A 16,829-nucleotide genomic window follows, 5' to 3' on the forward strand; every position below is an offset into this window, starting at 1 on the left:
TGGGGTTCTGTGTGTGGCCCAAAAGACATTTTGTTTACCATTGCTCACACACAGTTGCAAGATTCTGCTGATTTTCGTCCATGTAGAGTTTTTTTCCTACTGGTATTACAAAAGTGATATGCTCCAAGAACCAAGGGCATATGAAGTGAGATGCGTGATGATTGCACACAACATTGACTGAAAGAGCCATGAATCCAGTCACAGTGCTGCTACAAATCAGTCAACATGCTCCACAAATTCTAGGCACGCAAGCGCAGTGAGCAATTCTACCCTATCCTGGGAGACCATCTTGGTTACAACAATCTTGCGGCCCACACATATGGCTCGCTCACTAACTCAGGTTGCCCATCATTGGTCTAGAGTCAAAGCAACTTTTTTGAAACACTATGTGTAGGTTCCTGAAATCTAATTGCAGATTTCCCGTGGTAGAGCAAGGGGATAACTTGAACTATATTTGCCATTTTTAATGCAAGCAATTGGCTTTGGATTACACGTTTTATCCTAGATAGATTGGAAATAGGAGAGCTATCAGCAACTCTCTTTCCTCTTTACTTAGCTTATCTCCTCCTAACATCCCTTTGCCCCCTAGTATAATCACAGGCATGCCCACGTATGCATGTGTAAACACACACACTGGTGAAGTTGCAAATAATTCTGTGGTGGTTTGAAGGAATGTATGCATCAGCAGTCTGTGTACTCTTCCTAAAGTGCATTTAAAGTTATGACTACAATATTTGTAGAATAGCACTTCTAAATATATACATGTCTTTAAAATTCAACCCAGTATTTATTAAAAAATACACTGGAAAGTGCTCATGTTTTATGTTGTTTCTTTAAACCCTGAGTGTCTAGGCTATTTAAAAAAAATCATAGTAAATACCATAAGCAATTAGTGCACATTAATCTATTGTCTAAGCTCTGAAATATTACTTTAGGAAATGTTTTTGAGTTATACACTTTAAAGAGCCTTAAGCCTTATTTTGTCCTTCTGTAATTTCATAAACAATAAAAACTATTTTTATTGAAATTGTGTTAAATAAATTAAATAATAGAAAGAGCCTCCTGGCTGAATTCTGTTTCAATTTAAGCTGAATGTTTACAGCTCAGTTATCAACAGCTGACAGGCAAGAGTTATAATAGAAGTGATTAATCCTCTCTGTCTGGCTATGGGAGGTGGCACATTTATAGTCTAATCAGAAGGGGTTTGAACCCGTCTTGTGTTATATGCTGCAAAGTCATGAAAAACAAGAAAATAAAATAACAGGGCTGACTCAGCCCTTAAGTCACATGTGGCAAAATTCACAAGGTCCTACATAAGCCCTTTAGTGAGGGTTTATGTGGGACTTATGTGATGCACAGGTCTCATGCCAGCCTTCTGAATGGGAGTGACATTCACAGATTTAAGCAAGAACAACTGGACTTCAGTGGTTGGGGATCTTGAGCACTGAATGTAGCCATCAAGATCACCTGTGGGTAGAGCATGTCAGATTCTGCACTGCCTTGTCCCTTATGTGCTCATTGACTCTTGTGCGCGCTTTGCCACATCAGAGTGGCGTGCAATTTTACAATCACTTTGTATGTATGTAAACAGTTTCTAAGGGGCCAGGCGGTGAAGGTCTCAGTGCTCTCATCATCTTTTATGTAGATGTTTTGAAATTGAAAGACTCATTTAAAATGACTAGACGTGGTTTGAGGCTTCTGCAAACCTCAAACCAGCAGTTTAAGAGCTGCTATTAATACTGTCACAATATACTTTGCATTAGAAAGAAAAAAGTGTGATTTGCACTGTGTACTCTGAGAACTTACCTAGAAAAACTATCCTAAGGTCTTTCTTGACCAGATAAAAGTGTATTGATTAAGCATAGATGCACAGACGAAATGTAAGTGGATAGAATTTCAACTAAATCGCTTTTCCCCTTACAAATCTTGATTTTTTTTCTGTTTCCTGGGATGCAGTAAGCAGGCTAGAAAAAAACTGGTGTTTCACGAACACATTTGGAAGTAGAGTGTGTTTGGCTTCTAATAACAATATGCTGCTTTTTCCATAGACAATGGGGGGTTGGCCTTTGGGATTTTGATGTCAGCAGTGATTAAGTTGGTCCAAGAAAGGTATTCACAATTATTTTCCATCTTCCCCTTTGGAGTTTCCCATGTTGATTGATTATATGCTGAGGAAATCAATCTCCTAACTAACAAGTTTGTCAAGGTTCATGTTTGGAATTTCATGTTTGATTTGTTTTAGATAATTATCTTTTTTTCTTATTTTCTCTCTGCTGTTTCCTATGCATCCCCTTCCATGCAACCTGAGCACCTAATTAATTATTGCACCAATTCCTTTGTCAAAATAATTGTGTGACAAAATTTGCTTTACAGTGATACAAAAAAAGTTCTAGTGTTATCAGGAAGTTAAAAAAACTAAAATATCTGAACTTTCTTATGCAAAAAGTTATTAAAAGTCTCCTCCCATGTTGATTGTGGAAACACTATCAAAAATTGAATTCTTTTATCTTTAAAGAATGACAATCCCTAAAATCTGAGGCTCAGAGGAATTTACTTTATTAATGAGTGGCCATGTACAATTTTAAAAAGGATTAGCTTCATTTTTTGGATGGTGCATTTATCTGGTTCAGGGTAGGTTATTGTGGGCAGTGCAAATCTATAAATCCTGAGAGATCGGAAGTTGATTTTTTTCAGCAGTTAGTCTGAATTAACTTGACTAAATGGCAGTATTATTTATTTACATTGCATGTGAAACAACATTTCACTTAAGTGTTGTAAAATTCTAGGGTATTTAGTAGTTACTCAACTATCATCAGGTACTAAACTGCCAATATACTTGTACAACACATTTTCTTGCAATCAAAATAGTTTTGTGAAGCTTACTGAACTTTTTCTGAGATCATATTTTTGCCCTCCTCTTTTTGTGCCACTTGAGAATCCTGATGGATGTTAATTTAAAGTCAAGTGATAAAAGTATGAAAAAGTATTACTGAGTAAAGATTTTGGAACTCTCCCCATCCTCTGACCCTTTAGCCATGTGACTCTTTAACTACAGGATCCTTTGGACAGAATCAATATGAGAGAATTAACCAATCTTATTTATATCCTGTGGGCCCTTCTTTGTCTTACGCTTTGCAATCCAAGTAGAGCTTTGCTTTTACTGGTGCTAAGAATATTTCCTGAAAAGGTCTCCACTTTTAGCCCCCAAACACAAATGGGTATGGTAGGTGGCCCCTGCTTGTGGCTGGCTCTTATCAGGTGTGATCGGAAGTCTCCGACAAGTTTTTTTCCCTACCTTAGAACCCTGTGCAGAGCCTGTGGGAAGCAAAGCCACTACTCCACACTCTCACCACTTGTTAGCTCTTACCTCTCCAAAACGAGTGAGGTGGTGTAGTGGCCCCAGCCCTATCTTCCTACTGCCAGCAGAGCTAACTATCTTCAGATGGCAGTGCACACCTCACCCATCTCATTTGTATCCTGCAATTGTCCCCAACCTTTTGAGGCTGCCGCACGCCCGGGGGTGGCACCGCGCGGGCGCCAGGGGCCCAGGGCACAAGAATGGCTCAGGCCTGGTCACTAGGCAGGTGCACATGAATACCCCGGTGGGTGCCATGGCACCCACGTGCACCACGTTGGGGACCACTGTTATCCTGGGTTGCTCCAGAAGTGGTAGTCTGCAGAATCACATAGTTTCTCTGCATGCAGTTCATTAGGTAAAGGCCAAGTGGCTGGACCTGTATGACTTACACAGTAGTAGAAGACTTACCTGGCATTGGCCGGGGCTGAGGATGGTGAGGGCCATGCTGCCCACCCGCCAGCTTCTCCGTGGGGACAGCCCAGCGGAGGGGAGGGCAGATTGACCCACGAGCTATCTTCTCCTCAGGGGCAGTCCAGAGGCAGCGGGGGCCTGCACAGCCTGTCTACTGGCTTTTCCCTGGGGCCGGCCTGGGGGTAGCAGGGGCCATGCAACATCCATCTGCTGCTCCCTGGGCCACTTGCTGCTCCCTGTGGTCATTTGTGAGTAAAGCTGTCCCTGCTCTCTCACCCCTCCCTTTCTGTTTGATACAAAACAATTGTATTCCAGGCACATCCCAGTGTCCTGGCACAATCAACCCTGACCTTGCTTTAAGTTATTATAAGAGCTGCGCGCCAAATGTGGTGGTCCTAGCTCTTACCGTTTGGGAGAAATTCTTGAACAAACGGACTTACAGACAGATGCATGGACATACAGACAGACACACAAACTCTCTAAAATATATAGTAGATAAGGAAATGGAACCTGCACTTTGGCATCTTACTATTTGAGGAGCGCGACCAAGATGAGACATTGACATAGCTGATGCAGAATAATTGCTTGTGTATAAGAATTTTCAAGGATTATTACACCAGCATTTAAAAGTGTTTCTTTTAATTTAGCATGTAGGTCAGAGAGATTAATTCTGATTTTATTAGAAGATAATTGAGATGAATGACAATGTACACATGAAATCAAACATCTCTTTAATTGTATGCATCCTTTTACTTGGGGATCAGAAAGCTGAGTATTCCCATATACTTTGCTTTATACCCTCCCTGGAGTTCCTGCATCTTAACCACCTAGCCTGCTGAAGAGGGTTCAAGTGAGATCTGTAATACCACTCTTAACTAGGAATTGAGAAATACAAGGCATTCTCACTATCTAGAAGAAGTTCACACAAAAAATCCCAGCTTAAAAATGTGTCATTTTTATTAAGTTAAAATGTTTAACACAGGCTCTTTTCATGTAGTTTAATACAAGGAAATACGTCTTTGCCTGTAGCTGACTTTGACTTGGTGAATCATATAGACTCTGTACTTTGGTTTAAACATGAAATATCACATTGAAAAAGCTGCCTTTGGGATACCATTCTAAGTATCTGCTGGGGAGATACTTGATACTTGAAGAGCCATTTGAATATGTGTATACCAGGTGGAGTACACATATAGCCTAGGGTAGGTAATGGACATGAATGATTACATGATTGAATTTCTGTTTTGTTCCTTTACCAGACATGAGGCAGCACCTCCAGGAAAGGAGAGGAACATACAAGTAATGTTTGGATATGTCCTAGTGAGAAAAGGATAGAATTCTGGCTGAGTGTAGTGCCCAGCACAAAATGTCCCCCCAGCCAGTACAAGTACCTGCAATAGAGGAGACAATTTGTTCCATGCAAAGTTCAACTGAATCACAAGAAATAAATCTAATTATAAACTCTGAAGACTCAGAAGGATCAGCGACTGGGTTCCAGGACAAGGTTTAGGTTTTGCTGTGCTGCTCTCAGAAGGGGAGATGGGCAATAATTTTTGGCTGGCAGCCACTTCAAAAATGTTTGAAGTAGCCCTGGGCCATCCTCAAAGGAGTGGGGCTTAAAATGGAAGGGGCGGGGCCAGGATGCTTCTGGGCCACAGACCGTGATTGGTCTGGGGCTGGGGAGCCCCTTTGCCCCTCCTTCCCACTAAGCAGCCATGCCCCTGGCAGGGCAGGAAGTGCCATCACATGCTTCTCCACCCACAGGCCAATCAGAGTTTGGAGGCAGGGGAGTGCACGAAGTTTCTTCTGCCTTGCAAGGAGCATGCGGTACTTTTTAAGTGCCGCGTGCTCCTCTCAGGGTGGGAGCAGGGCGGAGGAAGCTTTGCGCATTCCCCCCACTCCCAGACCAATCAGGGCTCGGGGCGGGGGAGCACTTGATGTCTCCTCCCACCCTGCGAGGAGCACATGGCACTTCAAAGTGCTACATGCTCCTGGCAGGGTGGAGGAAACTTTGTGCACTTCCCCTGCCCTGAGGCCCTAATTGGCCTGGGGGTAGGGGAGCAGCAGGGCCTCCACAGGCTGGATCAACCCACTTGGCAGCCCAGATCTGGCCCATGGAGGCCCCTTTGCCTACCCCTGGGTTAGGCTGTGACAGTCTTATTTTCTGAACAGCTGGCTAAGGAGGAGACTTAGGAAACTACCTGCCTGAAGAATAAAACTGGGAAATTTCTCCAGCAAAACTTAGCTCTGCTGAGGCATCATGCTGCTTGTGCAGGAGGTGCCAAGTATGCCTAAGAAAGCTGTTAGAACAGCGGGTGTGTTCAGGCTTTGATCTGCCCTTTTCCTCACACAACAACTGACTTTCCCGTGTTCCTATGAAAATTGTACCGAACAATGCAAGTGATGTCCTTTTTACACTTGGACTGTAGAGTTGCTGTGGTAACAATGCAAACAAGCAGCCCTCCCCTGGCTCTCACTGCGGGGGAGATGGAGGCTAATCTTGGGACATAGGGTGATGAGAGCACATTCTTTCTTCACGTGAAGGCATTTGGAGGGCTCCCCGGGAAGGTTGTGGCAGCACATTCTTCTCTTTCCTGCTCCTGTTCAGCACATTCTTTTCCCCTTCTTTCCTGGTTTTTTTTTCATCCCAACCTGCCACTGGAGTCTCAGCAGCAAATTATTTCTAGCCCCCCTCTGACTTAGGGAGGAAAGCTTGCCAGCACAGTCCCTCTGTCGGAGAAAGGAGGGGAAAGGATACTAAGTTATGTTCTTCTTCTCCAGACAGAGCTGGTTTTATAGTCACAGGCAACACTGGGCCTGATAGATCATCTGATCTGTTAATGTTCATGTACCGTCCTGTGACAGAGTCTGATGGCAAACTTTTATTCAGAGAATTGAATGATTACAGGCAAAATTATCAAACATGGACACTTTATATTCACCATCATAATAATAGCAGTTCTGATCTTCAAAGGTCCAGTAGCATTCATTGACTTCAGTGGGAGTTTTCTTAACATCATGCTAGTTTTATCGTGTTGACAAAATATGGGTTTAGATGCTTAATTTTAAGCACTAACTTTTGATATTTTTTGGCTGAGATGGTCATAATACATACATGGACTTAAGGACGAAACAATTTTAAAAAAAATGCTGCCACATCTTTTGCAAAATAAAGAATTCTGGGCCGTATGAAGCATTCTTTAGCATCCTTAACGTTCTGACCATGTGACAAATAACATGGGCTATTGGTTTGATTCCACAGCTTGATTCCTCATCATCTTCTACTTCTCAGCCTACCTCTTCTCTCACAAAAATATCCTAAACTTTCATTATCCGTTTTGTATTGCCATAATTTAATTTGAACAATAAAATTGTTTCCAGACTTTCAAGTGTGAGATGGAAAAACAGTGTTATTTATACATTCATGAAGCAAATAGTCTCCTCCAGTTTAGTCTTGGATCCAGAAAACTTTTTGGTGATAACCCAAATAACTGCTTCCATAATTAAGTGTTACAAACACTGCATTAAAGTTTGTTAGATTATTTTTACCTCAGACGTGTAGTGCTTGCTCTTTGTTCCCCTAGAAGGTTTCAAAGTTTACTGTAGTCCAAAGCACTTTTCTTAGTTCTGAGATCAATAATGGTGGGAACAAAAATGACACAGCATGTTTCTAGGCTTGCCAGATGCTTTCAACAAAAATCCCAAACATGGCAAACTTGGTTGAGCAAAAAAAAAAGGGGGGGGAGGGAAATTGAGCAAAAAGGGGGGGGCTTTAAATGGCCCCTCACTCCCCCGCTCCAGATGCGGCAGGGGAAAACTGTCCCTACTGGGCTTCAGTCCGAGGAAAACAGGAAATACCGGACATTTCACATGTCTGGTATTTTCTGGTTTTTTTACTGGTTGGGGGACCCGAATACCGAACTGTCCAGGCAAAAACCGGACACCTGGCAACCCTACATGTTTCTTAGTTTAAAATAAATGTGATCAGATTCATTAATGTTTTAGGGGGCTCTTAACGTGCCTGTTCTGCCTGAAAATGAAGGGGTGTTAAAGCAATGAACAGACACACCAGAGTTTATCCTTTGTTGCCAGCTGACTGAGCCCTCTCCTTCTTTGTGTCTGTTTTCAGTGAGGATCTTATCTATCACAGATGTTTCTGGTGGCCTGTTTCCTTGGTATCTTCTGGGTGCTTCAGAGATGCATAATCTCCCACAGCTACTCACAGCTCTATCAGGCTCTCATCTTTTGAGAGAGTTTGTTACTGATCATCTTGGGGTTTGGATGATTCTTCGCATGTGCTGGAATGACATTAGTTGGATTTCTCTAGAGAAATAAAGATAAAAATATAGTGTCATGCCATATTTTACATACATGTAAACTATCGAGGCCCTACACTATTATGTGTCTACAGACAGGCAGTTACCATGATGACATGTGAAAGCCAAGTGACAGTGTGTACAAATGGCTACTTTGGAACCTTTTGAGCTGAATGCATGGGCATTTATCTGCTTTGTATGTACATTCATGTTAACTATACATGCAAATATAGGTCTACAATTTTTTGTGAATTTCCTTCTTCTCTATCCACACTGACACCTCACTGAAAGCATTGACAATAGCCCATATGTACTATAGTGGTTTGCTATTTCTTTTCTACATGTTTTATGAAATTACTTGGGGCATTTGAATGACCATAGGATCTTTTTATTTTAATGTCTTCTTGCTGCGCTTGAAATCCTATGCCTGTGGTTGTGACATTACAATAATTTCTATAGCTGACAGCTGTGATGTCAAATGCAAAGGATTGTGATTTTGAGTGGGAAGCAGGTATCTGGGGAAGATGAAATGCTTCTGAAGCAAAGATTCACGTTTGGGGCACAGTTAAAATACTAACAACAAGGAACTTGAAATCCTTCATCCTATAATCCTTATACTCAGGTGAAACTCTAGTCCCAGCAGAAGTGTAAAAAAAAAAAGCCAAGAAATATATGTATAGCAGCAGATTTTTTTCTGGAGAAGATGATTTTCAATAGTTTCCAGGAGGTATTAGCTGACGAGCTAAGTGCCTTTTTTGTGAGATCACTATATTAAATCTATACTTTTTATCATCTGTTTTTTATCCCAGGCAGATGTCTCTGTATTGTCTGCTTGTTATCATATGACACTTTGTCTAACACCAGGATGTGGCCTGCCTTTTTAACAAGGTGTATGCAAATTGATACTCATGAGCCCTGCAGAAACATCTTTCCAATCCTGTGGTGATAATTCATCTAGAAAAATGAGTCTGAAAGCAAATCTATGTGGCTTTAACAAACAATTCTCTTGTCTTACAGAGAGAGGATGCAAGCCATGGAGAAACAGATTGCCAGTTTAACTGGTCTTGTTCAGTCTGCGCTTTTAAAAGGGCCAAATACAAGTAATAGCAAAGATGCTTCTAGGTAAAAAAAAAAAGAATTCATTAAATCTGTTTCTCTGTAATTATTGTTAATGATCAATTTACAAAATTAAACTTCTAATGTAATAACAGAAGATTGAATGAAGATTGATTTTCTTTATCACTCTTGAGAAGAGCTGGATTGTTAGGCAGAGTGGGAAAAGTATTCCAGCCAATGAATGGAGATTTAACTACATTGTTCTTGTTGAAGTTAATAGGAATAATACAGCTAAATCTTTATGCTTATTGCTGGAAATGTACCCCTTTGCTTAATCTGTATTTAAAAATTTATTTTGAAAAACAAAACAAAACAAATCCACTTATCCAACAGCAATTTAAATAAAAAAAAAACCACTTGACAAAAACAACAAAAACTCCCCAGTGTGTATGGTTGACAAGGTAATTTTTATTAATTGATGATAATCTTCACTGCAAATCTACAGTACAGCTAATCCTTGATAGTTTCTCAAAGATCTATTTGCAAAAAACATTGGAAATTTTAAGGCTGACTTTTTTTCTCTTTTCTTTCTTTAGTGGGAAGATGACGAAAACCATGTCCAGTAAGAGCACCATTGACAGTGCAGGTAAGGCTATTCTTTTTTAAATGTACACAATACACAAATCTTCCTTGTAACTCAGAGCCTTGTAGATATTAACATCTTATCTTACAGGAATGCCAGTGCAACTGTAACTACAGTGTCAGAGGCAAGCCTTGTGCTGGTTCTTTGAAAAGGGATGAATTTCACTACCTATGCATATCTCCTATTATTCATATCCTCAATCTGTGCTGGTATGGTGGAAAAATAGTGGTATCTTCACAAACTCCACCCTAGACAAGGTCTTCTTATGTGAGATACTAAAATCCCATAGCACTAACATCAGACTGTCGATATAAAGAATATGATCACGTGCTCTGCTGGGTCTTCTCTCAAGCCTAAAGCAAGGCACTATTAAGACATAGGAACTTGCCTGTAACTATAGCTCTGAGTCATATGAGGATATTAGCATCTTGCTTACATTATTTTTAAAAACATGGCTTCTATCCCTTATAGTTGCAAAGGAAACTTGAAAATGTGCCCCAAATGTAGCTGATGCAATGATGTGGGCTTGAGTATGCAAACCAGCTCCTGCAGAGCAAGGAGCAGCAGCCAACAGAGTCAGTGAGGAAGCGCTGTGGTGCCACAATCAGCTTCAGAGCAGACCAGGCTCTCATTGCTTGCATTGTTACTAAAGGGTGTTGAGCAATGTTCCCTGTAAGGTGTGTGCTTGTGCATTTGCTTAGAGGCAATTAAAATGCTGCCCAGCTGATTAGAAGAATGCCCACAGCTAGTGTTTTTATTTGGTGTACATTCTCACATGCCTTGGTGCACATAAAATTATTCTGCACGTGGGTGGAAAAAATCCTTAAATGGATTAAAGGGAACATTGGTATTAACAAACATCTCAGACACTTCGCCAAAGGATTAATGCCCACAAAACAGATATCAGACAAGATCACAAAGAGAAAACAGTTTCTTGCCACTTTAACCAGAAAGGACACTCTCTAAATGACTTAGCCACCTGCATTCTGCTACAAAGACCTTTTACATCTGCACTTGAAAGGGAATCCTCTGAACTGTCATTCATGTTAAAATTCGACACTTACCAACAAGGACTTAACAAGTCTTTGAACTTTCTCACCCATTACCAAGACAGTTTCCCCAATTATCACCTGTAATACCATTAACTCACAAACATCCCACTCTCCCTACCTTTAATATCAGCAATTCACAGACACTTACCTTCCTTCCTCCCCCTTCCCACCCCCCCGCATCCCCCTTCTGTTCTGCAATGTGATTTGTCCTTTTCATATTTGTTCATTTTTTTTAATTGTATCCTTTGGTATATATGGTTGTGACTACTTTCTTCCACTATTTGATCTGAGGAAGTGGGTCTGGCCCACGAAAGCTCATCATCTAATAAACCATCTTGTTAGTCTTTAAAGTGCTACATTGTCCTGCATTTTGCTTCAACTACCCCAGACTAACACGGCTACATTTCTATCAAGATGTTTAAAAATATTATTAAATACCTTTTTACCTATCCAAATTGTCAGTCAATAAGGGAAAAAAAGGGGTTTTATCCATTGTGAAAATGTCCCATATAAAAGAAAATTAAAACTTTTCTGTAAGGTGTTTAAACAATCCTGTAGAATTGAATAGATAATTCTAGCTCTGATGTAGAATGATTTTTGTTGGTATTTATAGCAAACAAACCAGCTGTACAGACAAGGTATATTTCTAAAGTAAATTTTATAGATTTTAGTCACTCTTTACAGATCCATGGTAAATTTCTAAAGAGCCCTGTAGATTTCACCTCTATTAAATTCTATGAGATCTTTCTGTTAGGGTTGCTTCACAATAAGGTACTACAGATCGGTGTTTCTCAACCAGTGGTAAGAGTACCCGTAGGGGTACTTGAGAGAAGTCTGAGGAGTACATCAACACAACTGAAATTTGGAGAGAACTGAATTTTTGTTTTAAGTTTTAGTGTGTTTTATTATTTTTTATACTTTTTACACCCAAAAATTTCATCGCCCGCCTGTCTACAATTAAGTTGTTGAAACAAATATGTTGCAAAGGTAGAAAAACAATGTGTGTGTCTGAAAACTGTATGTACTGGGGGTACTTTTTTATTAAAGGGGTACTTTATAAAAAAAGGTTGAGAAACACTACTATAGATATAATGAAGCTAAGAAACATGGCAGTCAGCAAGATAGCATTTTTCAGACTCATTGATCTGTTACTAACTATTGGCTTTCTCCTAAGATGTGTTGGATAGTCATCAGTCCGTATGACGCCAATAAGATTTGAAATTACTCAGCATATGTGAGGATTAGGTCATATTTGGAGTAACTGTATTGGGCATTTTCTAGGGGTAAGATAAGGATGTTACAAAAGAACACATCACCTAACATAAGCACCCATGCAACTGCAGTACTTTAAATTATTTGCAGACGTATCAGTTGCTATGGCAGCCTTCGGCAGCATTTATTAATTTGTTGTCTCTTGGGCCTCAGTGTGTTTCTGTTGCTGTGCATTGAATGCAAGCAGATGCAGTTCTGTGCTTGCTAGCCCCACTGTTTCTGATAAGAGGAATCTGTTCTGACATAAAATACAGTTTGCCAACCTGACAGTTTTATTCACAAATCTTTTATACCAATCACTATCCATCCCAGTGGAGATGTTAATTCACCTCCAAGAATGCAATTTTAGAGAAACAGAAGTGTGATGTCAGATTTGAACATGGCTAATAGAAAAATATTGAATATATGCAACAGAGTAGGGATGTAAGTCAGCAGTCAAGTAATCAGCTACCCTATAAGCTTAAGCCTACTCACACTCTCCCCCCAGCCCCGCTTGCTGCTTCTGTATCAGAGGCATCAAGGGGGGAGAAGAAGGAGCCGCAGGCCACCTGCCTCCATCTCCCCCATGTGTTGCTGCCTCTATCAGCGTGAGCCAGCTCATGCTCGCTGCGAGCACAGAGCAGCCCCTGTCTGGGGGGGGATCCCAGGGGCTGCTGCAAGAGCAGCCTGTGTTTGCAGCCAACCCCAGCCACCGCAGACAGGGAATGCTTTGCAGCAGCAGCCCCTATCCATGGGGGCTCCTGGTTCCCTGCTTGGACCCCCTGTGGACAAGCCTGGCTTCCCCAGCTGGGACCCCCTAAGCAAGCCCGGCTCAGTCCCAGCTTGCGCTGGGTCTGGGACCTGTCCCCGTTGCAGCTCTGCATTTTAAATGTAGTAACAGCAACTGTTTGTATCGACTACACAATTAGCCAATTACCTGCCTCTTCACATCCTGACAACAGTGACCAATTTAAAGAGCCTGATGCTAGAACTGGATCTCTCCAGTTGTACCCCTGAACATGCATGGAACACCACTGAAATCAAGATCTGGTCCTAAGTAGGTAGGACAGTGTAATCTGGGATAAAAATAGTACAGTTTCTAAAGAAAGAAGGCAGTTCGATGCTTTCAGTTAACTTAGTGAGAAATACTCTTATCTTTCTAAGAAGCTGCAATAGGATCATATTTAGTAACATTTCTATCCTCTTTCCCAGTTCATTTTCATTACATGATAAAAATAGATAATACTTTGCAATCAGATCTTGTCAGATAAAAGCACTGTACCAACAATAACTAATTAACCTTCACAATGTCTTTACTAGGTAGCCATGGCAAGAATTATTTATTCTCTTACTATTATGTAGGGAGGTGTTCCCAAGATGGCATAAAAAATCTGTCTTATGACTGAATCTCTCCTGACAGCCAATACTGTTCCCATTCCCATGTGTCCCTAGTGCCTCTCCTATTTACCAATATATATTGTGAATAATTTGAAAGGTTTCTGGTTTTGATACCATAGTACATGCACATTAACCCAGCACTTATAACAACTGGAAACATAAAATCTACTCACCTTTGTATTGCGTTGGTGTAATGGCACCGTGCACCGTTTAAGTCTACTGGCTCTCCTTGTGCCTGTACTAACTCACTTGAACCTTTTTGCAGCACTGTTCAGGGTTGGAAATCACAAGCCCTGTCATACACTTGGAGTGAGGTGGAGATGGACATAGAAGACAGAAGTGTTGAGAGTCTCTGGGTTAGGCTAAAAGGGATTAAAAACAAAGGTGATGTCATACTAGGAGTCTACTATAGGCCACCTACCCAGGTGGAAGAAGTGGATGAGGCTTTTTTTAAACATCTAACAAAATCATCCAAAGCCCACCCAGCCAGAGGACTCCTAGGCCAGCTACAGGGTCAGGAGAAACCTTAACCTCCCTCTCCCCCTACCCAGATTCCCAGACCAGCTCCAGCTGTGCCTCTCCTCCCTTCCCCATACCCAACCTGCTCTGGGGAAAAGTGTTTCTTCATTGATGCTTTTCATATGCCCTATGCAGGTTTTGGGGGCTCTGGGTTCGGTCTAGGGAATGTATGGAAAGTGCAGCTGCAGCTGGTGTGAGACTCTTCTGAGCAGGTGCAGGACAGGCTGTTTGCAGCCTGTGGGTCCTCCAGGCAGGCAGATGGTGAGAGGAGAAACTCCTCTGGGCAGGTTGGAGATGGGGCTGTGGCTGGCCAGGGTGTCCTCTGGTCCGGGGGAGGGAGGCTCCAGGGTTTATCTTGGGGGCTGGCTCCTGCTGGGGCGGGGATAGAGCCCATTTATTGCTCTGACCTGGGGCCTGGAATTGCTGTCAGCAGGACTGCCCCTCCGTCAGAGTTCAGATTTATCTGGGTCACCCACAAGTGAGGGCTGCTACCTAAGCCCAAGTTCCAGTTTCTATTATCTGAAATAAAATCAGATTTACCGGCATGGGGTAGTAATAAAGGGGAGGGAGGTTCTTAAATAAAAGAGTATGTAAAATGCACTCTACAGAAGAAACTCTGCTAAGTTAGTGTTATAAAGCATGGTTATAGATGGAAACCTTACGTAATAGAATAATCTTTGGTCTGACCAAGCCCAGGACTGCCTCTGTTCAAAGTGTTACATGTTCCAAGGAGGCATGTAAGTAATTAGAGCTCCGACTTCCTTTATAGCTATGCTAAGCTTGTCAGCTAATGCTAAATAATGCCTTTATTTTTCTCCAAACATATTTGAATTTCAGCAGACCTTCACCCTCCAAAACCAGTTTTGCTGATTCTCGTTTGGTTGTGACCTATCCCTGATGTGTATTAGATCTGGCCATTAGGCAATAGCCTCTTATAATATACACTTCCACTTAATTACAATATACATGGCCATCATCTTTTGTAATTTCAAATGCCACTTTAAGACAGAGCTATGTAGGAACATTGATTGAGCAATCCCTTCTAGAACACTGGTAAGCAAAAATGTGAATAGCTTCCCATCCTTAACAAAGAAACAGCTGTGCAAGATAAAAAGTGACTCATAAATGTCATGCAACATTATTTTGTACATCACGTATGCTGATGACAAGAGACTTTGATCGGACAGAAATAATACGGGAAAGGCTGACTGGAAACAAACTCAAACCTACATGTACCTTTCCGGTCTTTAATATTGTGATATTGAATATGGTATTTCATATAAGCCAAAAAATTGCAGACAGTGTCCTTTGAATTTGTCAACGTTTTGGGTCCTGTAGCTTGAAATATTAAACAAATAAGACTGTTACAGTCATGAAGGCTGTATATCAAGGTTTATTTTTATCAATGTCTATTTCTTTATACTCAACTCTTGTTTTTTTCACATAATCCTGTTACACACATCACAGAAATGATAATTAACTTCACAAAAGAATTCAAAAGGCAGTGATCTTCCATAAATGTAGTTGTGCAGCTCCCACAGACGTGAATGGAAATCCCATAATTATGTCCCTACAAACCACGTCAGCCCCCAAAAGCCAAGAGAAATTAGAAGCTGTTCTTTGTAAACAGTATGTGACTAAAGCATGAAGCATATTAGAAGCATTATGATGATTTATCTCTCTCCCAGATATACATATACCAATAGATACCCACCCACCCTCACTCTTTTACTTCTATTTTTCTTTTCAGATATGTCTAGACTGCACCCCTCTGCCAGCAGAAAGATGCAGATTAGGCAGGGTGAACTTGCTAATGAAGCAGGGATTTAAATATCTCGTGCTTCATTAGCATAAAAATGGCTGCCGCTTTTTTCCTGCATGGAGCTTTGTCGGAGAAAAGCGGTAATCTAGAGGCTGATCTATTGCTAAAGAAAGCCTTTTCTGATAGATCCCTTGTGCCTCGTAAAACGAGGTATATAGGATCTATCGGAAAAGGCTTTCTTTAGCAATAGATCAGCCTCTAGACTGCCGCTTTTCTCCGACAAAGCTCCGTGCTGGAAAAAAGCGGCAGCCATTTTTATACTAATGAAGCACGGGATATTTAAATCCCCACTTCATTAGCAATTTCACCCTGCCTAATCTGCATCCTTCTGCCGGCAGAGGGATTCAGTCTAGACATGCCCTTCAAGTGGCTGGGATAGAAAAAAGCACAGCTTGCCAAAGAAGCTCAGCGACCCATTCCCTCTTGCCTTTTTCCTGGAAGGATGGGAGAAAGGGGGCCTTGAGAATTTCCTAAAAAGAGGTAGAATATATTTCTGAACTTCAAGAAGTTGTTATTTACTGAAAGGGATCATAATGCACAGAAGGTGTTTGTTTGAACTTGTCTGAATCCGTCACTGTTGCACTGCAGTGGAGATCCTGCCCTTTATGAATCTCCTATATAATGAGATATGTCTCCAAAAACATTGTCCTCCCTGTTGGATAGACCTGCTGAAAGTAGACCATGCCAAGCTTCAAGCTCTGTTTACTCTTGCAAATGAGACATGATCCTCAATGCACCCTGGTTGTCTCAGGCAAAGTAAGATGATATATAGGATGATTTGCTCTTTAGAGACCCTTCAGAATCTGGGTTAGGGGAAAAGTTGGAGCTTGTTAGTGGTGAAGTTGTAGCTCTAAACTTTGAATTTTCTTATTTTGTTTGGTGGACTCTAGTCCAGTTTTTCTGATATTTAAATGACTGTGATATTAGACTATAAGAGGCTATTTCTAATGAGGGGATGGGCAAGCTGGTTTCAGAAATCTGTATTTGGCCTTATCTTTCTCTT

At 41.2% G+C, this 16,829-nt stretch overlaps 1 protein-coding gene across 18 annotated transcripts in view; it reads left to right on the plus strand.

Annotated features, from left to right (window-relative positions):
* KIAA1217 (KIAA1217 ortholog) overlaps positions 1-16,829 on the plus strand; it is a 549,474-nt gene that overhangs the window by 487,229 nt on the left and 45,416 nt on the right. For 15 of the 18 annotated variants that reach the window (XM_075922523.1, XM_075922529.1, XM_075922524.1 and 12 more), the window contains 2 exons: positions 9,103-9,207; positions 9,738-9,787. In XM_075922523.1, coding sequence (XP_075778638.1) covers positions 9,103-9,207; positions 9,738-9,787 — 155 coding nt within the window. The remainder of the gene's footprint in view (positions 1-9,102; positions 9,208-9,737; positions 9,788-16,829) is intronic. The other 3 variants (XM_006115296.3, XM_006115308.3, XM_075922522.1) reach the window with 1 other exon arrangement.

This window comes from Pelodiscus sinensis, chromosome 2, assembly GCF_049634645.1.
Source record: "Pelodiscus sinensis isolate JC-2024 chromosome 2, ASM4963464v1, whole genome shotgun sequence".
Taxonomy (NCBI): domain Eukaryota; kingdom Metazoa; phylum Chordata; order Testudines; family Trionychidae; genus Pelodiscus; species Pelodiscus sinensis.